This window comes from Marmota monax, unplaced genomic scaffold (assembly GCF_021218885.2).
Source record: "Marmota monax isolate L192 unplaced genomic scaffold, Marmota_monax_Labrador192_F-V1.1 WCK01_AAM20220418_F8-fsc00035, whole genome shotgun sequence".
Lineage (NCBI taxonomy): Eukaryota > Metazoa > Chordata > Mammalia > Rodentia > Sciuridae > Marmota > Marmota monax.
In genome coordinates, this window is record NW_026691961.1 from 3,021,042 (window position 1) to 3,038,358 (window position 17,317).

The following is a 17,317-nucleotide window of genomic DNA, read 5'->3' on the forward strand; positions in this document are numbered from 1 at the left end:
TTGCAGATTAGGTTCATTGCTGTGATGTGGGGATCGAAATTTTAGATGGGGAGATTAGGAATCACAGGACATTTGAACTGAAATCTGAAGGATGATGTGTTAGTCAGTTTTCCCTTACTGTGAAAAAGAAAAAAAAAAATACCTGAGATAGGTAACTTAAATGGAGGAAAGGTTTGTTTTGGCTCATGGTTTTCAGAGTCTTTGGTCCATGGTTGTACGGCCCTGTTACTTGGAGTCTGTGGCAGTACAGGACATCACAGTGGGAGCACATGGTGGAGAGTGACCTAACCTCCTTCCGCTGGGCTCCACCTCTTCAAGGTTCTGCCTCCCAGTAGCTCCAGGGACTTGGGACCAAGCAGTACATGAGCTTCCAAGGGACACTCTAGATCCAAATCATGGATGATAGGAAGGAGTCAGCCATGGGAAGAGTTGGGAAGAACCCTGGAGAGAGTTCTGGGAACTTCTAAGAGCCAAGCTCCCGAGGCAAGAGGAGGAGGGATTCATGTGTTTATGGAAAGGAAAGGAAACCATTGCGGTTTTATAACAGAGTGGCCATGATCGGAGAGATTGTAGAACTAGATCATGTCACATCTATAGGCCGTTGCAGAAAGTTGGACTTGGGGGCTGGGGACGTAGCTCAGTTAGTAGAGTGCTTGCCTCGCATGCACAAGGCCCTGGGTTCAAACCCCAGCACCACAATAGAAAAAAAAAAAAGAGTTTAACTTTACTCGAAGTAGATGTATAAAAGTTACTAGATGATAGAATTTACTAGATGTATAAAAGAAGACTATTTTCAACAATGGTCTATGTGGTCAGCTGTGACATACGTTTAGAATGGTCCAAAACTTGACGTTATCAAAATGGGCCCCCAATACAGCCATGTCTAACTTCTTATTTCTCATTTTGGATGAAGCGCTTTATTCATGGGCCTGCATTTTGCTGCTGCTGTTATAGGAGGATTTTTGTGTTTGGGGGTCAGGTCGGTGGAAGGGTTCAAAATCAATCTGATTCGGAGTGAGGAGCACTTCCAGAGTTACTGCAACAAGATCTTTGCGGGCTGGGACTTCTGCATCACCAACCGCAGCATGGCGGACCTGAAACACAGCAGCTTGCGGTATGAGCTCCGAGTGAGTGCTGCTGGGTTTCCCTGGGGGGGTCCTCCTTAGCCAGGTCAGGCCTTGGGAGGCTGTTTGCAGCTTTTAGAAGATGCAGACAGGGCCCACCTGTCTCAGGTGCTTAGCCTGCTTCCCCTCTGTCATTACCAAGGCTCTTGGCAGCAAACGGCTCATCAGGGTTGATTACGTTCAACCCACACAGGGGTTCTGGTGAATGGGGGCTAGGAAGGGAGGCAGGGACCCAGTGGGTTTCTTCCCTAGTATCTGACCCTGTTATTTCCCCACTTGATGAAAACCTGACATCAATGTTACTTGTGCCAAGAAATGGGACGAAGGAGGGAATGCTCTAATGATAGGGTAGAGTGGAGAGATTATGAGAAAGTACAAGAGAATTTCCAAATTAAGAAGGAGAAAAGGAGTGATGAAGAATATTTTGGTAAAATCCACCCAAAAAAATGGAGGGTGGGACAAGCCAAAACCAAAAGCTCAATAAGGTAAGGGGAGCAGGAATAAAATCAAATGTATTATTTCTTACACTAAATATGAACACATCAAATTTTCCTGTTGAAATCAGAGACTACCAGATGGACCTAAAAAATAGCATCCACCTATGTGCTGTTTAAAGAAATGTGTGAGTAATGTCATTAATAAATTAATGGTTTAGTTTACATATTTATTGTAAAGCCTAATTTCTGTCTTACATAAAAGGCTCTACCTTGAATATAGGCCATTAATAGATATAAAATGTAGCTGGGCTTAGTCTGGGAAGGTGTCTTCGGGGCTGTGAATATTTAAAGGAAGTTGTAAATGGATGGGGAGGGTGTCACCGTATCCATTCCCTAATATCTCTGTGTCTCAGTGCTCACAAATGAGCTTTCTCTGGTCCTCAGGCGGATCTGGAGGAAGAAAGAATACGGCAGAAAATAGCTGAAAGGACCTCAGAAGAAACGATACGCATTTACTCTTTGAGACTGTTTTTGAACTGTATTGTTCTGGCTGTTTTAGCAGCATGCTTCTATGCCATCTACATAGCAACTATCTTCTCCCAAGAACACATGAAGAAGGTAAGGCCCCCCCCTCCACGAGAGTCGATTTAATGTGCACTCTGGGTGCCCTGGTGTGGGGCATTATGTGAAGTGCAAACCTGAGTGGTCGATGCCCACGTCATTTCTGCATACACACGGAGACTGAAGTTTGACTGATCGAGAACTGAAAATCAGAGGTGATCAGTGATCACTTTTAAGAGAAATTTTAGAAAGCATCTAAAGTTGTTTTCGAGATAACCCCATTCTTCCAGAAATTCACATTATGCAAATTCAGGCTGAACTGCTTGCATTTGATCCCTCATCTACTCACTATCTGGAGCCTCAGTTTACCTAAAATCGTGGCAGTTTTAAAAATCCAGTTGAACTGAGCATAGCGGCATGAATCTGTAATCCCACCTACACAGGAGGCTGAGGCAGGAGGATCTCAAGTTTGAGGTCAGTTTGGACAACATAGTAAGACCTTGTCTCAAAATAAGATTAAATTTAAAAGTCTGGGGTTGTAGCGAAGAGGCAGAACACTCCTGGGTTCCATCCCTTATTAACACACACACACACACACACACACAATCCAAGTTGGTCTAGCAGCTCTGCTTGGTGAAATCAATCATCAGGGCCCAGGGCCATCCACCTGGTGGCTCTACCATCCAGAGGGTGTGGTCCTCCTCTGCATGTTCAGATAGCGCCCCACCACATCCACAATCTAGCCAGAGGGAAGAGAGAGAAGGAGCTGGGGAGAGTGCACCTTCAGGGTCACTACCTGGAGTTGGACTTAAAATTTCCACTCCTCTTCCTTGGCCAGAGTTTAATCTCGTGGCTGCACCTAGCTTCAAGGACGCCTTAGCCATTTAGGTGGTTTTTGTTTGTTAGTTTGTTTGGTTCTGGAGATTGAACCCAGGGGTGCTTTCCCACTGAGCCACATCCCCAGCCTTTTTTTTATTGTTTATTTTGAGGCTGGCTTCAAACTTGCGATCCTCCTGCCTCAGCCTCTCGAGTCTCTGGGATGGCAGGCACGCACCAGTGCATCCTGCTGCAATTAAATCTTTGTCCTGGACCAGCTGCACCTGCACAGGTGGCCAAGTAACCTGTTACTAGGGAAGAAGGAGAAAGTACCTGTTACAATTCCAATCAGTACTGCATCCTTGAAAATATTTTAAATTCCCCGTTCATACAGAATACATGGATTTTTTTAAATCCTTAGCACGTCCAATAGCGCTCATTTTTCTTCTGGCATGGCACTAGGTATCTGAACACCACAGGAAGGAGATGGCTTGTGTTTACAGGCCGTGTCGAAGGGCAGGTCTCTTATGTTTGTGTGCCCAGTAGGCATAGTCGAGTTTTTTCAATTAACCATTTGCCATTTCTTTTATTATATTACTGACCAGTACGCTTGATCGTCTTTCTAGGAAATCGACAAGATGGTTTTTGGAGAGAACCTCTTGATATTGTACCTACCATCCATTGTGATCACGTTGGCCAATTTTATCACCCCCATCATCTTCGCCAAGATCATCCACTACGAGGATTACTCCCCAGGCTTTGAGATCCGGCTGACCATTCTTAGGTAATGCTGGTTGTGGGCATGCCGGCCAGGCCACCGACTTGCCGTGGCAGACGATGCCAATCGGTGGTGGTACATGTTCCTGCTGAGCTGGGTCCTCCTTAATCTTCATGAAGGAATGAACTTGTCCATGCAGTGAAACCTCTTTGACTTTAGAGTCTACCTATCAGTATTGTACTTTCGGTCCATGTGTTGTTTATTTTGACAGCTGAGGGGACAGGATGGGACCCTAGGAGGAGTCACTGCTGTGAATATCTCAGAATTGACAGTTTACATAAGGCAGAGTCCTTTGAGGTCACTCAAATGGTGTGTGTGTGGGGGGGGGGACAATGTGTGAAATGGGAGAATTTTCTTTCTCCTTCTCAAAATCCCTGAAATTGCATTTTCAATCTCAAAAAACTATATTTTGGACATTTTCAAACAGAATAAATGGTATCATGAGCGCCCCTCTGCCCGTCGGTCAGCTCCAGCCGTTCCCAACCGTTTGCCCATCTTGCTTCATCCATTTGCCTCACTTTTACTCAATTATTTTAAGCAAATATCCAACGACATGTCCTGTCCCCTCCCCTGTGAACACCTCAGCAGCCCTCCGGTGACGGGGACTGGTTTTAACATGAGCCCATTGTCACACCTCTTGGAATTGAGCTGCCCCCATGGAGCCGCAGGCGCCTGTTCACGTGGTCGGCTCTGCGCCTGCTGGTGGTTCCTTCTCACGGCTGTGCCCTCGACCTTGGGAGGATGGGGGGGGGGTCATCTGCACTGTGGAATGCCCCTGATGTCTGAATTTTGTTTGTCGCCTGGTCATGGTGAGCTCCGTGTGGCTTTCCGTGCCCAGAGAGGCTGTGAACTGCTGCACAGCCAGGTGCCACCAGGGTCCCATTGCAGGTTTGTTGGTGTTAGGAAAGTCCAGGAGCCAGGTGTTCCCACCTGATGCAAGTCATCTGCAGGCAGAGGTCAGGGGTGGGACCTGCTTAGGAAAGAGGGAGGTGAGCCAGCGAGGGTGTGGGGATGCTTTTTACCCCCTCCCCCATTTGAATATTTCCATTTAATTTAATTTAATTACAAACCAAATAGTAGAAAAGCATCCTAAAGAGAGAGAGAGGAGAGAGAGAGAGAGAGAGAGAGAGAGAGAGATGATTCTCCTCTCACCTCCCATGAATCCAACTCTTCCAGGAACCCATGGGGACGGCCCGTGTCCTTGTGCATTCTTTCCTATGGTTCCTGCAGTTTGTACCAACATTTATTTTTAACTTTGAAAAATAGGATCCTGTCCACGTGACACTCTATAGTTAGCTTTTTTCCACTTCCCTCTATGGGATGTCCCTCAGAGCCCGTACAGAAAGATTTGATTCCTCCTTTTCAGGAACGTGTAGTGTTCTGTTGTGTGACGGCCTCACCGGGAATCACGAGTTCCCAGCTTTCTCATCTTTTTAAAAATTTTTTGCCTTTTAAAAAAAGGATAGTAAATGATCGATGGCATCAAAGTTGCTGTTTTAGTGTCCACACTTCAATGGCTTTAAGTCCATTCCCATCATCATTGTTCATCTCCAGAACTTTTTCATCACCCCCAATAGAACCTCTGTGTCCATGTGCAGGTGGCCTGTGGCCGGGCCTGGTGGCACATGTCTGTAATCCCAACAACTTGGGAGGCTGAGGCAGGAGGATTGCAAGTTTGAAGGCAGCCTCAACAAACTAGCAAGACCCTGTCTCGAAATAAAAATAAAAAGAGCTGGGGATGTGGCTCAGTGGTAAAGCGCCCCTGGTTTAATCCCTGGTACCAAAACATAAATACATAAATAAAAGGTGGCCTCTGCCTTCTGTAACCCCAGGTCCTCTCAGCCTGCCCGCTCTGAGTTTCTCCTTGTCCCTTTTCCTTTCCTCCTCCGTGAAGGTGTGTCTTCATGCGACTGGCCACCATCTGTGTGCTGGTGTTCACCCTGGGCTCCAAGATCACGTCCTGTGATAACGACACCCTCTGTGAACTCTGTGGCTACAACCAGAAGCTCTACCCGGTGAGCCCTGGGGGTGGCAGCAACCTGCCCGGCGGGGGTGTCACTTGGCCATAGGGTCATGGTCAAGAGTGCAGCCGCAAAGTTGCTCCTCCCTCTAACTCTAGTCTCAAGGCAGGTCTGCACCTTGCCCCACACGTTCAGGGGCTTGATCACCCAGGTTTGTGCCGGAGCCTGTGGGCAGCAGGATCTTGAGGGGCAGGGTCCTGGGGGACTGCCTCCCTCTGCCCCAAGCAGGGTCACTCAGTGTCTCGTGCTCTCTGGTTTCAGTGCTGGGAGACCCAAGTCGGGCAGGAAATGTACAAGCTGATGATCTTCGACTTCATCATGATCTTGGCTGTGACCATCTTTATAGATTTCCCAAGAAAGTAAGTGAGGGGTCCCCTCCTACAGTTCGCCCCACGTGGGACACGTCCCTCACAGCTGCCCCCTAGAGGCCGCTGGGTGACTGCACGGCCCCAGGACCACTGAAAACCAGGCCCTTGCTAACTGCCCCATCTAAGGTGGCACTGAGGGCACTGAGGGTGGAAAGGTGCCGTTTTCTGAGTCTTCCCTGAGGGGCCTCCCTGCTTGCAGCTCCATCAGTGTAGACCCCCCAGGCTGCAGTGGAGGCGGGGTTTCCTGATGTGGATTCAAACCCCAGCTCTATTCACGTGACCCTGGGCAACTTACGCTTGCTGCCTGCTTCCCACCTGTGATACTGGGAGTGGAAGAAGGACCCCAGTGACAACCTTGCAGTGAGGGTTAAATGAGATAATACAGACAGAAGCCCTGAGAACCCACCACAACGTTCAGCATTGCCCTCGTGACTTTCATGACTGCGATGTCATTTTTATGGTCCTTAGTGTGGTCTTAAGTCAGGGGTGTCTTTGTTCACGGAACCACACGTGCATAAAATTCTGGCTTGGGCCAGAGGGGCCAGTGCGACCTTAAGAATAAACATTAAAAAAGAGAAACTTTGAAAAAAATATATGAATATAATAAATATGTACTTATTAAAAATTAAACAAGCTGGTTGCTGTGGCACTCGCCTGTCATCCCAGTAGCTCGGTGGGGGAGGCTGAGGCAGGAGGATCACGACGAGTTCAAAGGCAGCCTCAGCAAAGGGGGGTGCTGGGCAAGTCAGTGAGACCCTGTCTCTGAATAAAATACAAACAGGCCTGGGGATGTGGCCCAGGGGACGAGTGGCCCTGAATTCAATCCCTTCTTCCAAAATAAATAAACAATGAAATATAGTAGTCTAGAGAATATGGGAGTTTTTTAATGACTGTAACCCCTGCTTCCCCAATCTTACCCTCCCCTCAGAGGGTGGCCATACTTTGAGGGAGGATGGATCAGTTCTAATATGTGAAAACACAGATCTACTTAAGTGTGTGTGTAAATATATACAGCCTTTTTTTACTTCTTTTTCAGTAGTAAGGATTGAACCCAGGCCCGTGCATGCTAGGCACGTGCTCCCCACAGAGCTGAATCCCCAGCTTAGTCGCATAGTCTTATTGGAAGAAATAAGGAATCCCGTGTCACCCATATTGGCCTGCATCTTGCCCCCCACCTCCCAGCCCTCATACAAACAAAATATCATGAACGACATTGCCTGTCAATCATGTGGATTCTCTCATCCATTTTAGAGAATGTCCATTTCACTGCGTCCATGGCTTCTCATTTATAAGCCCAGCTCCCACTGGCGGGCATTGGTTGTTTCTGGTACTTTCGCTAATGCACAGCTGTGGTGCAGGGAGCAGCTGTGTGTGTTGATCTCAGGTCCTTGGGCCTCTGGTCTCTATAGGACGCCTCCAGGGTCCTGGGGAGTGGCGTTGCTAGCGGGGAGGGTCCTTTTGTGCAGAGGCTCAGCACTTTCTGTGCTGAGTTACAAGCCAGGGGACAGAGGCCCCTGTGTCATTCAGGTTCATCACAAGTATTTGTAGTATAATCCACCCCAAACTCCAGGTGAGAAAGATGAGGCTTGAAGAAATCCAGAAGCTTGTATTGATTTGGCTGCTAAATTGTGGACCTGACACTCGGAGCCTGGGCTTAAGTGATTCCGGAGTTCCCTCTCTCTGTATGTTTGACCCAGGCAAAGCAGTTTCTGTGCAGATGACCTTGATTTGGTGGGTGTGTTTCTGTGACCTTGGCAGACACCTGTAGCCAGGTGAGAAATTCTCCGGTTTGTTTCCAGGCTCCTGGTGACCTACTGCTCCTCTTGGAAGCTGATTCGGTGCTGGGGACAGCAGGAATTTGCCATTCCCGATAATGTCCTGGGGATCGTGTACGGGCAGACCATTTGCTGGATCGGAGCCTTTTTCTCACCCCTTCTTCCTGCAATTGCAACCTTGAAATTCATTATTATCTTTTACGTGAAAGAGGTAAGGGGAGGTGAGAGTAGGGGGCTCATACCCTGGACCATTCCCTTCTCCCCACCAGTGTCGGGGATGGAACCTAGGGCCTTGAACACACTAGGCAAATGCTCTACCAATGTGCTACATCCCTAGCCCCAAAATATTTACTTTTAGTATGTAGGAAAATTATATGAGCATGTAAAAAAATTTTAAGCAAAATAATTCTTAATTTGGTAGCTATTATTATAGACCCATTTATACAAATTTAAATTCCTATAAAGGATGAATCCTTTAAAAGCCTAAATGAGTTCATACCATGTAAAGTTCTGAAGTCTGCCATTTTTATTTCACAGTGCCTCCTGAATAACGTAATGTTCTCTCAACCTTTTTAAGGGCTGTATGGTATTTTGCTGTGTGGAGAATACCCACTGATAGATATTCAGGATGCTTCCAGTTGTTCTCTGTAATCAAGGGCAGCAGTCAGCCTCCACATACAGGTGTTTGGTCCATTTTTCTTATTTCATCACCATGAGATTCCTGAGGCTGGAGTCTGGATCAAACATTTTGCTTTATGATTTATATCTCCTCTAGAAAGCTGAGACTAATTTTCATGCCCACCGTAATGCGTAATGTGCTCACTGACTGTCTCGGATGCTGATTGCTCCTTAACTTTTGCTTTCCTTTTTTTCCCCCTTAGTTGAGTCTTCTTTATACCTGCAGACCCTCCCCACGGCAATTCAGAGCATCCAATTCCAATTTCTTCTTCCTGTTGGTGTTGTTGATTGGGCTGTGTTTGGCGATAATACCTCTGACGATCAGCATGTCCCGGTAAGTGTGACTTGGTTTTCTAGAACATTCCCTTGCTTTGTCGTTTGTGTTAAAGGGTCCCCTGCATTCTTTGTTGGCTCTTCTCACGGTGTCCACCTGCAGAGGTCAGTGAGTCCCCCTCTTGGCTTCTCCAGGGACCCACCTCCTCTCAGAACCTCCCTCTGGGCCCTGGAGGGTCTTGGTCCAATTCTGGAACTTGGCATGGAGCATGGGCATCATTTTTGTGAAGGCCAGTTGGGTCTTTCCTACCCTTTCCCAAGGACCTCTCTTCTGGTCCCCTTTTGGGTCACTTGTTTCTGATTGTCAAAGTAATGTGTGGTCATTGCAGAAGACCTGGCGGGTTGGGAGAGGCAGAGGGGAGCAGTAAGGTGCTCCCCCTCCTGCCAGGCTGGTTGAGGGAGGGGGTCTCACCCCTAGCGCACATTTACCACACACTCCTGCACGCCAGGTGTTGAGCTAGGTGCGAGGTTACGAAGACCTTAAGGACACAGGCGGAGGAGAATCTAGTGTGGAACTGGGGAGAGAAATGCTCTGGACTAAGGATCTGAAGCGAAGAGTTGGAACCTCGGTGATGTGGCTCTGTGTGTGGTGACCGCCTACACCAGAAGCCAGCAGACTTTCTAGAAAGGGCCAGGGAGTAAACAATCCAGGTTTTGCAGACCATATGTTCTCAGCAACTACTCTGCTGGATCATGATGGATCACATATAAACAAATAGGTATGCCTGGGTTCCAATAAAGCTTTATTTATAAAAACACACAAACAAACAAACAAAAAACAGGTGGCGGGCCAGATTTGGCCCATGGGCTATAGTTTGCCAATTCCTGCCTTCAGTGCTCACGGAATTCTGTTTCATCTCTTTAAATTAAAAGACTATAAAGCATGGGGTCCCTCTCTCAGATTTTTAAAAAGTTTTTTGTCAATTCAATTCTATATTTGCCTTAATTTTTGCATGACAGTCATATTATATTAAAACATTTAAACAGTGCAGAAGATACAACTTGGAGAGAAAAATTGCCACTTATTCTTTTAAATAAGATTTTAGCTTTGATTTTTTTTTTTTTATAATAAATGCATTCACATGGTACAGTATTTAAGCAGCGCAAAAGAATCTATGGTGGAATTCATTTTCTAACTCTGTTTCCAAGCTGATTTGTTTCCCTGGGAGACAGTCGTCCCTCTGTGACCACCGCCTCTTCTCTCTCTCTCTCTCTCTCGCTCAGTGATTCTCTAGTATCCAGTCCTATGAATGGACCATAAGTTGTTCATCCATTTTCTTAAATGGCAGTTGGGTTGTTTCCAGGCATTTATTTTTACCCGTGAAAACAGGGGCTGGGGCTGGGGCTCAGTGGTAGAGCGCTTGCCTTGCATACATGAGGCCTGGGTTTGATCCTCAGCACCACGAAAATAAATAAAAAAGTTAAAAAACAAAACAGGGCAGCAATGAACAATTTTACGTATACCCTCTGTGATATGAATGTGGGCCTTTCTTTCAGGTCTTCATTTGACTGTTTTTCCATTGTAATCTTAAAAATGTGTTCTTTTTAGATAGACGTGGAGTAGAGTGCATTTGACATTTCTTTTCTCCGCTTTTTGTTTTGAAAACTGTCAAATCTATGGAAAAGCTGAGAAAAATAGCAACAGGGAAATGCATATTCTTTTCAATGGAATGTCCCAGTTAACATTTTGCTGTATTTTTCCCTACATAATTTTTGTTTTTTAATGATGTATGATTTGAAGTGAAGTTATGATCACCATGCGATCTCACCACTAAAAGCTTCAGCATGTGAGTCCCCAAGAATAAGGACACTTTCCTTTACGTGTACACACAGTGACATTATTACACTTAATTAACTTAGTACTAATATTCCTGCCATTTTCAAAAAACTGTTCCAAAATTATCTTTTCTAGCTTTATTTTTAAAATACTGCTGGGTACGTATGGTGGTGCATGCCTCTAATCCCAGGAGCTTGGAGGCTGAGGCAGGAGGATCACAAGTTCAAAGCCAGCCTCAGCAAAAGCAAGGTGCTAAGCAACTCAGTGAGACCCTGTCTCTAAATAAAATACAAAATAGGGCTGGGGATGGGGCTCAGTGGTCGAGTGCCCCTGAGTTCAATTCCCAGTAACCCCCACCAAAAAAAAATTTGCTTTTAAAATACTGATCTTTCAAGTTTCACACATTGCTTTCAGTTGTTATGTCTGCTTTAACTTCGTCTTTGAATAGTTTAGACCATTTTCTTCAGAGTTGAGTTATAGGTTGGATAGTAGAATTCTGGACTTGTCTGGTTATTTTCCTACAAGACATTTCACTTGTTCTTCTTTCTTGAATATTCTTTAAACTGGCAGTTAGACCTAGAAACTTGATGAAAATTTTATGGTAAGCACTTTTGACCAGAATATTCCAGAAGGCCTGGGGATGAGGCACTTCCTCTGAGGCCTTGATTTACAAGACATTCTGGGTGTCCAGCAGTGGGACGCGGCCTGTCCTACAAGCCTGGCCCTGAGCCCTCTGGCTCATGTTCTGCAGCATCCCTTCCTCAAAAGCCTGTGGGCCGTTCACCAGCTTCAACACCACGTGGGATGTCGTCCCCCGGACGGTGAGCACCTTCCCCAGCTCGCTGCAGTCCCTGGTCCATGGCATCACGTCGGAAGCCTTTGCAGTGCCTTTCTTCATGATCATCTGGTGAGTGAGAACCGCCCCGACCCTGGAGAGTTCTCTCCCACTGAAACGCGTGGCTCCCCCACTGGGAAATGGAAGGTGTGTTAGTCAGCTCTCCATTCCTGGGACAAAATGCCTGAGGTAATCAACTTAAAAAGGAGGAAAGGTTCATTTTGTCTCATAGTTTCAGTCCATGGTGACTTGGCCCTGTTGCTTTGGTCCTGCGGTGGCCCAGTACATCAGGCCGAAGCATGTGACAGAGGAAGTCAGTTGACCTCGTGATGACTGGGAAGCAAAAGAAAAGAAGGGGCGGGCGTCCCCTGACCTGTCCTCTTGCCTTGCAGCCTCGTCATGTTCTACTTCATCGCCCTGGCCGGAGCGCACAAACGGGTGGTTGTCCAGCTCCGAGAGCAGCTGTCCCTGGTGAGGAAGCTCAGGGCCCAAGGGCCATGCTGGTGGCACTAAACCAGGACCTGGTGTGGAAAGTTGCACTGCTCCCAGGGAGGGAGTGGACCTGCTGTGCTCCTGCTCACCACCACTGTCCCCAAACCCCGCCTGCGAGAAGCTGCTATAGCCGAAGGCAGACTTAAGGAGGCTTAGTCAGCTTTTTCACTGCTGTGACGAAAAGATCCGACCAGAACCATTATAGAGCAGGGAGGTTTACATGGGGGCTCATGGCTCATGGTTCCAGAAGTTTCAGTCTATAAGAGGCAGGCCCCATTCCTTGGGGCTCAAGGTGAGACAGGCCATCATGGCGGAAGAGTGTAGCAGAAGGAAGCAGCTCACATGGTGATCAGGAAGGAGAGAGAGAGAGAGAGAGAGAGAGAGAGAGAGAGAGAGAGAGATCTCTACTTGCCAGATACAAATAGACACCCCAAGGCCACGCCCCCAATTCCCACCTCCTCCAGCCACGCCCACCACCGTGGTCACTCTCAGTTGATCCCTATCAGGGGATTAATTCACTGATCAGGTTAAGACCCTCACAGCCCAGTCATTTCTCCTCTGAACCTTCGTGCACGGTCTCACACGTGAGCTTTTGGGGACACCTCATATCCAAACCACAACAGGAGGTGACACTGGAGCTGAGTCTTGAATGACAGACAGAGCCACTTATTGGAGGTGTCCTCATTAGGGAAGAGAGTAGGATGTGGGGATTCCAGCCAGGGAAGGAGCCAGGCGCTTCTGGGGCACAGGAGAAGGGTGTGTGGCGGCCAGAGGGTGCTAAATGATGGGGAGAAGCAAGAGGGTCCTGGGACGTCCACCAGAGTCCTAGCATAGCCTGGGGGACCTGGCAGGAAGGTTGGGTTTGTTCTGAGTGTGATGAGAAGCCATTGCAGAGTGTGAAGGAGAAGTCAGACGTGCATTTTTGGAAACTCACCAGCTGCTGGGTGAACACAGGACGGTGGTGAGGGACGCGAGGAGAAGAGACTGGATTGGAAGCCACTGTAGTAGCCCAGGGGTTGGGATCCTTGGCCCTGAATCTGAGAGGTGATTCAATAGGTAGAAAGCATCTTCGCTTTCAAGTATGTGAAATGTAACTTTCAAACTCATTTCTGGTTTTAGGAGAGTCGGGATAAGCGCTATCTGATCCAGAAGCTAACAGAAGCCCAGAAGGATGTGCGGAGCCATTAGGCTGAGCCTGGAGACACCGCGCTGCGTGCTTCTCAGCTGGTGACTGTCGCACCCACGGAGCCCCCCTGGGTTTTGAGCAGAAATTTTGAAATATATTTTTCTGGAATTTAGGCTTTTCCTGACGGGACTCTGTGCAGCTCCGGTGGCCTGGTTACAGAACCCAGCCTCTAATTAGGGCTTTTGGTGACGTGGTAAAAGCAGGTCAAGTGCCAGGTCTTCGCCTGTAGACCCAACAGCTCAGTGAGGACCCTACCTGAGAAACGAACTTCTTATGCCATTTAAGCCTTTACAACAAAATCCGAATGGGAGAGACATACTTTTTAAAAAGCTTATTGTGTTGTCTTTTGAAGTTAAGCAGAGGTCATCCATTTCTGAAACTGGGTTTCATTGGAACCCATGTCTAGAAACTGAAGAGGGTTCCTTAAAAAAAAGTAGTGTCCCTCTTGAATGGTCTGAAGAGAAATCCTTGAATCTTGATGTTTAGAATAGGTGGTGAGAACAGGGAGAGGATCATCATGATCTGCTACCTGCTAGCAGAAGGGAAGAAAAGTGGGTCCCTGCTTTGTGAATACATGAATAAGCAGTCCCTGAAGTGTCCCCATCAGTCCTCTCCAGGAGGGGCCTTGTGGCCTTGTTTTCTGAGCTATCTGGGTATTTCCTGCAGCCTTAAGTTATCACTCAGGGGAAAACCTCCTTCAGCCGACTCTCCTCTACAAGCCTCAGTTTCCATCTGGTCCTGAGTTCTGAGATTTGGCAAGAGGAACCTGTACCATCAAAAGTAGGAGGCTTGTTCATCTCAGTGTTCCACTGCCCTTCTTGCCCCAAGGTCCCCATTTCTGAAGGACACTTCACATTCCTGAGCCAGGCTGGAAAGAGCTGTTGAGTAACTGCAGCTGAGAGTTACATGCCTGAGTGTTCCAGGGTGGAGATCACAACTCAGCCAGTCCAACAGTCCAGTGAAAATATACCAAACCAGACTGGATCAGCCCTGGTTTTTAAGTACACATTTCCACATTTTCAAGAGCTATTGTTTGCTTTCCTGTGCTGAACATTTTTAAATGCATAGGCCTTTATTTTGCATTACACGAGCAGAATCTTTCTTAAGATTTCCGTTATGGTAACAGCAATTTCTGTTATGGTGAAGACCATATGCAATAAATACCTCATTTTAAATGTACCTGAAATTGATAACCCTGGACCTTTTAGTAGAAGGCCTAAGTTATTGCTTAATATAACCTGTTTTCATTTCATGTCTCAAAATCTTTTCTTAAAGTACTGTAATTTTGTAATAGACCGTTTTCTTCCTGCCATTATTTTTCTTCCTTTCTCTGGTTCCAAACCTTTCCTGGAATTTAAAGTTGGATACAGGTTTTGGAAAGCTGCTTCTAAGAATAATGTCCACCTACCCCCTCAACATCATCCCAGTACTCAAAACTGATTAGCTCCTTGCTCTGAGGGGGAAAGCAAGCTGTCGGAGCTTATAGATTTCTATACTCGTGTTCCTTTGTTGCAATCTTTTTTTCTTTCTTTTTGGGGATGGGGATCAAATCCAGGTCCTCACACATGCTAAGCACACACTCTTACCGAGCTACAACCCCAGCTCCAACTTAACCTTCTTCTTCCACAAAAGTCGTATTAACAGGAATATTTTTGTTCCTGTTGGACTGATGAGTTTTTCAAGTTTTGTTACAGTTGATGAGTTTCTAAATGTAACTGGCATCATGGCATTTTGAGAAACCGAAAGTTCATTCTAGCATTTCTGAAAAAACAAGTTTTAATTGTAAGCATTTCTGCATAGTGCCTCTGTGCCTCTGTGCCTCTGTATGTATTATGTCTCTGCCCGTACCAGGCTTCTAAAGAGAGTCGTGTGTGTGTGTGTGTGTGTGTGTGTGTGTGTGTTTAATAAAATGAAAATATATTGCTGTTTTCATTCCGTTTTAAAACTGATACTGAAACAAATAACAGTAGTTTTAGTTAAAATGCTGCTAATTTGCATACCTCTTACTTGAATGTTTTGATATGTTTTGATAAGTTTAATAATTCCAAGTGATGTCTGTATAATTTTTAAAGTACGGCTGTCTAACACATGTGCATTAAAACTACTGATTAAACAGCATCTTTAAGGTTTTAAGATGTAATTGTATATATTCGAACCCATGGAGGCTTCTCATTGGCAATCAAGTGATCATGAAAAACAAGTCTGTTGTTGCTCTTGGCCTTTTCTGAAAATTAGATGAAAGAACTGTTTAATGTAACCATCAGAGGAATGCTTTTAAGACTCCTTGGCTCTGTTGAAGCCTAGAAGTGTACTTGTGCTTTTTAAACTTATAACACATAAAATTATTTCAGGCATTCCTCATCCCACTTCCAGAGAAAACCACTGATAATATTCATTTTTATTCTTCCAGAAAATTGATACATTCTTGCAGGCATATACATGTGAGTGTATGTTGTGAAATACAGATTTCCAAACTTCTTTTTTCTCCTTAATAACATCTTGAAGACCTTTCCATGTAAGCAGTGACCTCATTCTTTTTTATGGCTGCGTAGCATTCCACTGCACCTGTGGATATTTAACTATGCAACCATTAATGGATGTCTGGATTGTTTCTGCCTCCCCCTCACCCTTTGCAAAACACTGGGAGCTAGAATTTTTAAAGCTCCTGCAAACATTTCTGTGTTGCCCCATTCTGTTGTTTTTCGTAAGGCCGACTTGCAGGTTCTTGCAATCATAAAATGTTATTATCCCAGCAAAGAAAAGAATCCAGTTAGGCAAGTCTTTAGTTTGCATCAACCCTTCAGTTGGCAAAGTGAATTCCTGCAGCTACACATCAGATTGCCGCTACCCACTTGTGTTAGGTATTGGAGAAGAAGGAATTAATGTCGCCAGGGTAGCAATACAAGGTCCAATTCTTAAGAAATGAGAACTTCTGAGCCTATCTCCTTTACGTAGTGTGTGACTTTGCTTACTTAGTTCTATTTTGTGTATTTTGTGTCTAATGTATGCAATGTGCTTGGGGCATGGATAGCTTTGCATCTTAAATACACATTTAAGAAGATGTGATTTTTTTTTTAAGAGAGAGAATCTTTTTTTTTTTTTTTTTTTTTTGTAGATGGACACAACACAATGCCTTTATATTTTTTTTTATGTGGTGCTGAGAATCGAACCCGGGTCCCGCCCGTGCTAAGTGAGCGCTCTACCGCTGAGCCACAATCCCAGCCCTCATCCTGTGATTTTGTACAATTGTCTTTTCTGCAATAAAGTATCCTTATTTTTTAAAAAATATTCTTTTTAGTAATAGATGGACACAATACCTTTATTTTATTTATTTATTTTTATGTGGTGCTGATCGAACCCAGTGCCTCACATGTGTTGGGCGAACACTCTACCATTGAGCCACAACCCAGCCCCCCCTTATTTTTAAAATAGAAAAACAATACAAAAATTGCTTTTAGATTTAATAATTGAATTAGGGAGTAATGTTTTTTATTTTTGAGATTTTGTTTTGTCACTTAAAAAAATGGAAACTACAGAGAAAATTTAAAATCATTCCTGAGTACCATGTATGGACACCCACTGCTAATCTTGGCAAAATTGCTTTTAGTATAGAAAGTTATGAAGAGAAGAAAACCGGAAATAAGGAAAGAAAGAAAAATTTAGTCTTCTCTCTTCTTTTTCACCAAAGAGTTGTGTTATCAAAAGTTCATTATCAACATTGCAGTGGGCTACATAATATAACAGCAGTCAGATGATTCAGTTTTTAACATTCCCTTAGCTCTTAATATCTTATTTCCAAATTATCCCAATAATAAATGACTGGAACATCATACATGTTTGTCAACACTTTTCTCCTTAAGAACAGAGACCTAGAGACGTTTAGCAAAGATATTGAACATGCTAAGGCATTTGGGAGCCAAATTTATATTTTCAGTAGCTTTATGTGAGACTGTTACATTGCATCATTATTAAGAACTTAAGATTCATCATAAGTTTGAATTAGTATATATAGTGTATTAATTTGAACACTGTAGACAACTAGCAATCTAAATTCAATTTTATAAGATCGGTTCATCTTAAAAATTTTTATAGTAAACTTGGGAAAACTATATAAAAAATCCAAGGGTGCAAAATCA

At 45.1% G+C, this 17,317-nt stretch overlaps 1 protein-coding gene across 3 annotated transcripts in view; it reads left to right on the top strand.

Annotated features, from left to right (window-relative positions):
* Tmc7 (transmembrane channel like 7) overlaps positions 1-15,314 on the top strand; it is a 49,528-nt gene extending 34,214 nt beyond the window's left edge. For 2 of the 3 annotated variants that reach the window (XM_046435732.1, XM_058576004.1), the window contains 10 exons: positions 980-1,127; positions 2,006-2,179; positions 3,565-3,722; positions 5,611-5,731; positions 5,999-6,096; positions 7,905-8,091; positions 8,762-8,892; positions 11,420-11,575; positions 11,896-11,974; positions 13,115-15,314. In XM_046435732.1, coding sequence (XP_046291688.1) covers positions 980-1,127; positions 2,006-2,179; positions 3,565-3,722; positions 5,611-5,731; positions 5,999-6,096; positions 7,905-8,091; positions 8,762-8,892; positions 11,420-11,575; positions 11,896-11,974; positions 13,115-13,183 — 1,321 coding nt within the window. In that variant the 3' untranslated portion in view covers positions 13,184-15,314. The remainder of the gene's footprint in view (positions 1-979; positions 1,128-2,005; positions 2,180-3,564; positions 3,723-5,610; positions 5,732-5,998; positions 6,097-7,904; positions 8,092-8,761; positions 8,893-11,419; positions 11,576-11,895; positions 11,975-13,114) is intronic. The other variant, XM_058575972.1, reaches the window with a different exon arrangement.
* Positions 15,315-17,317: the final 2,003 nt, after the last annotated feature.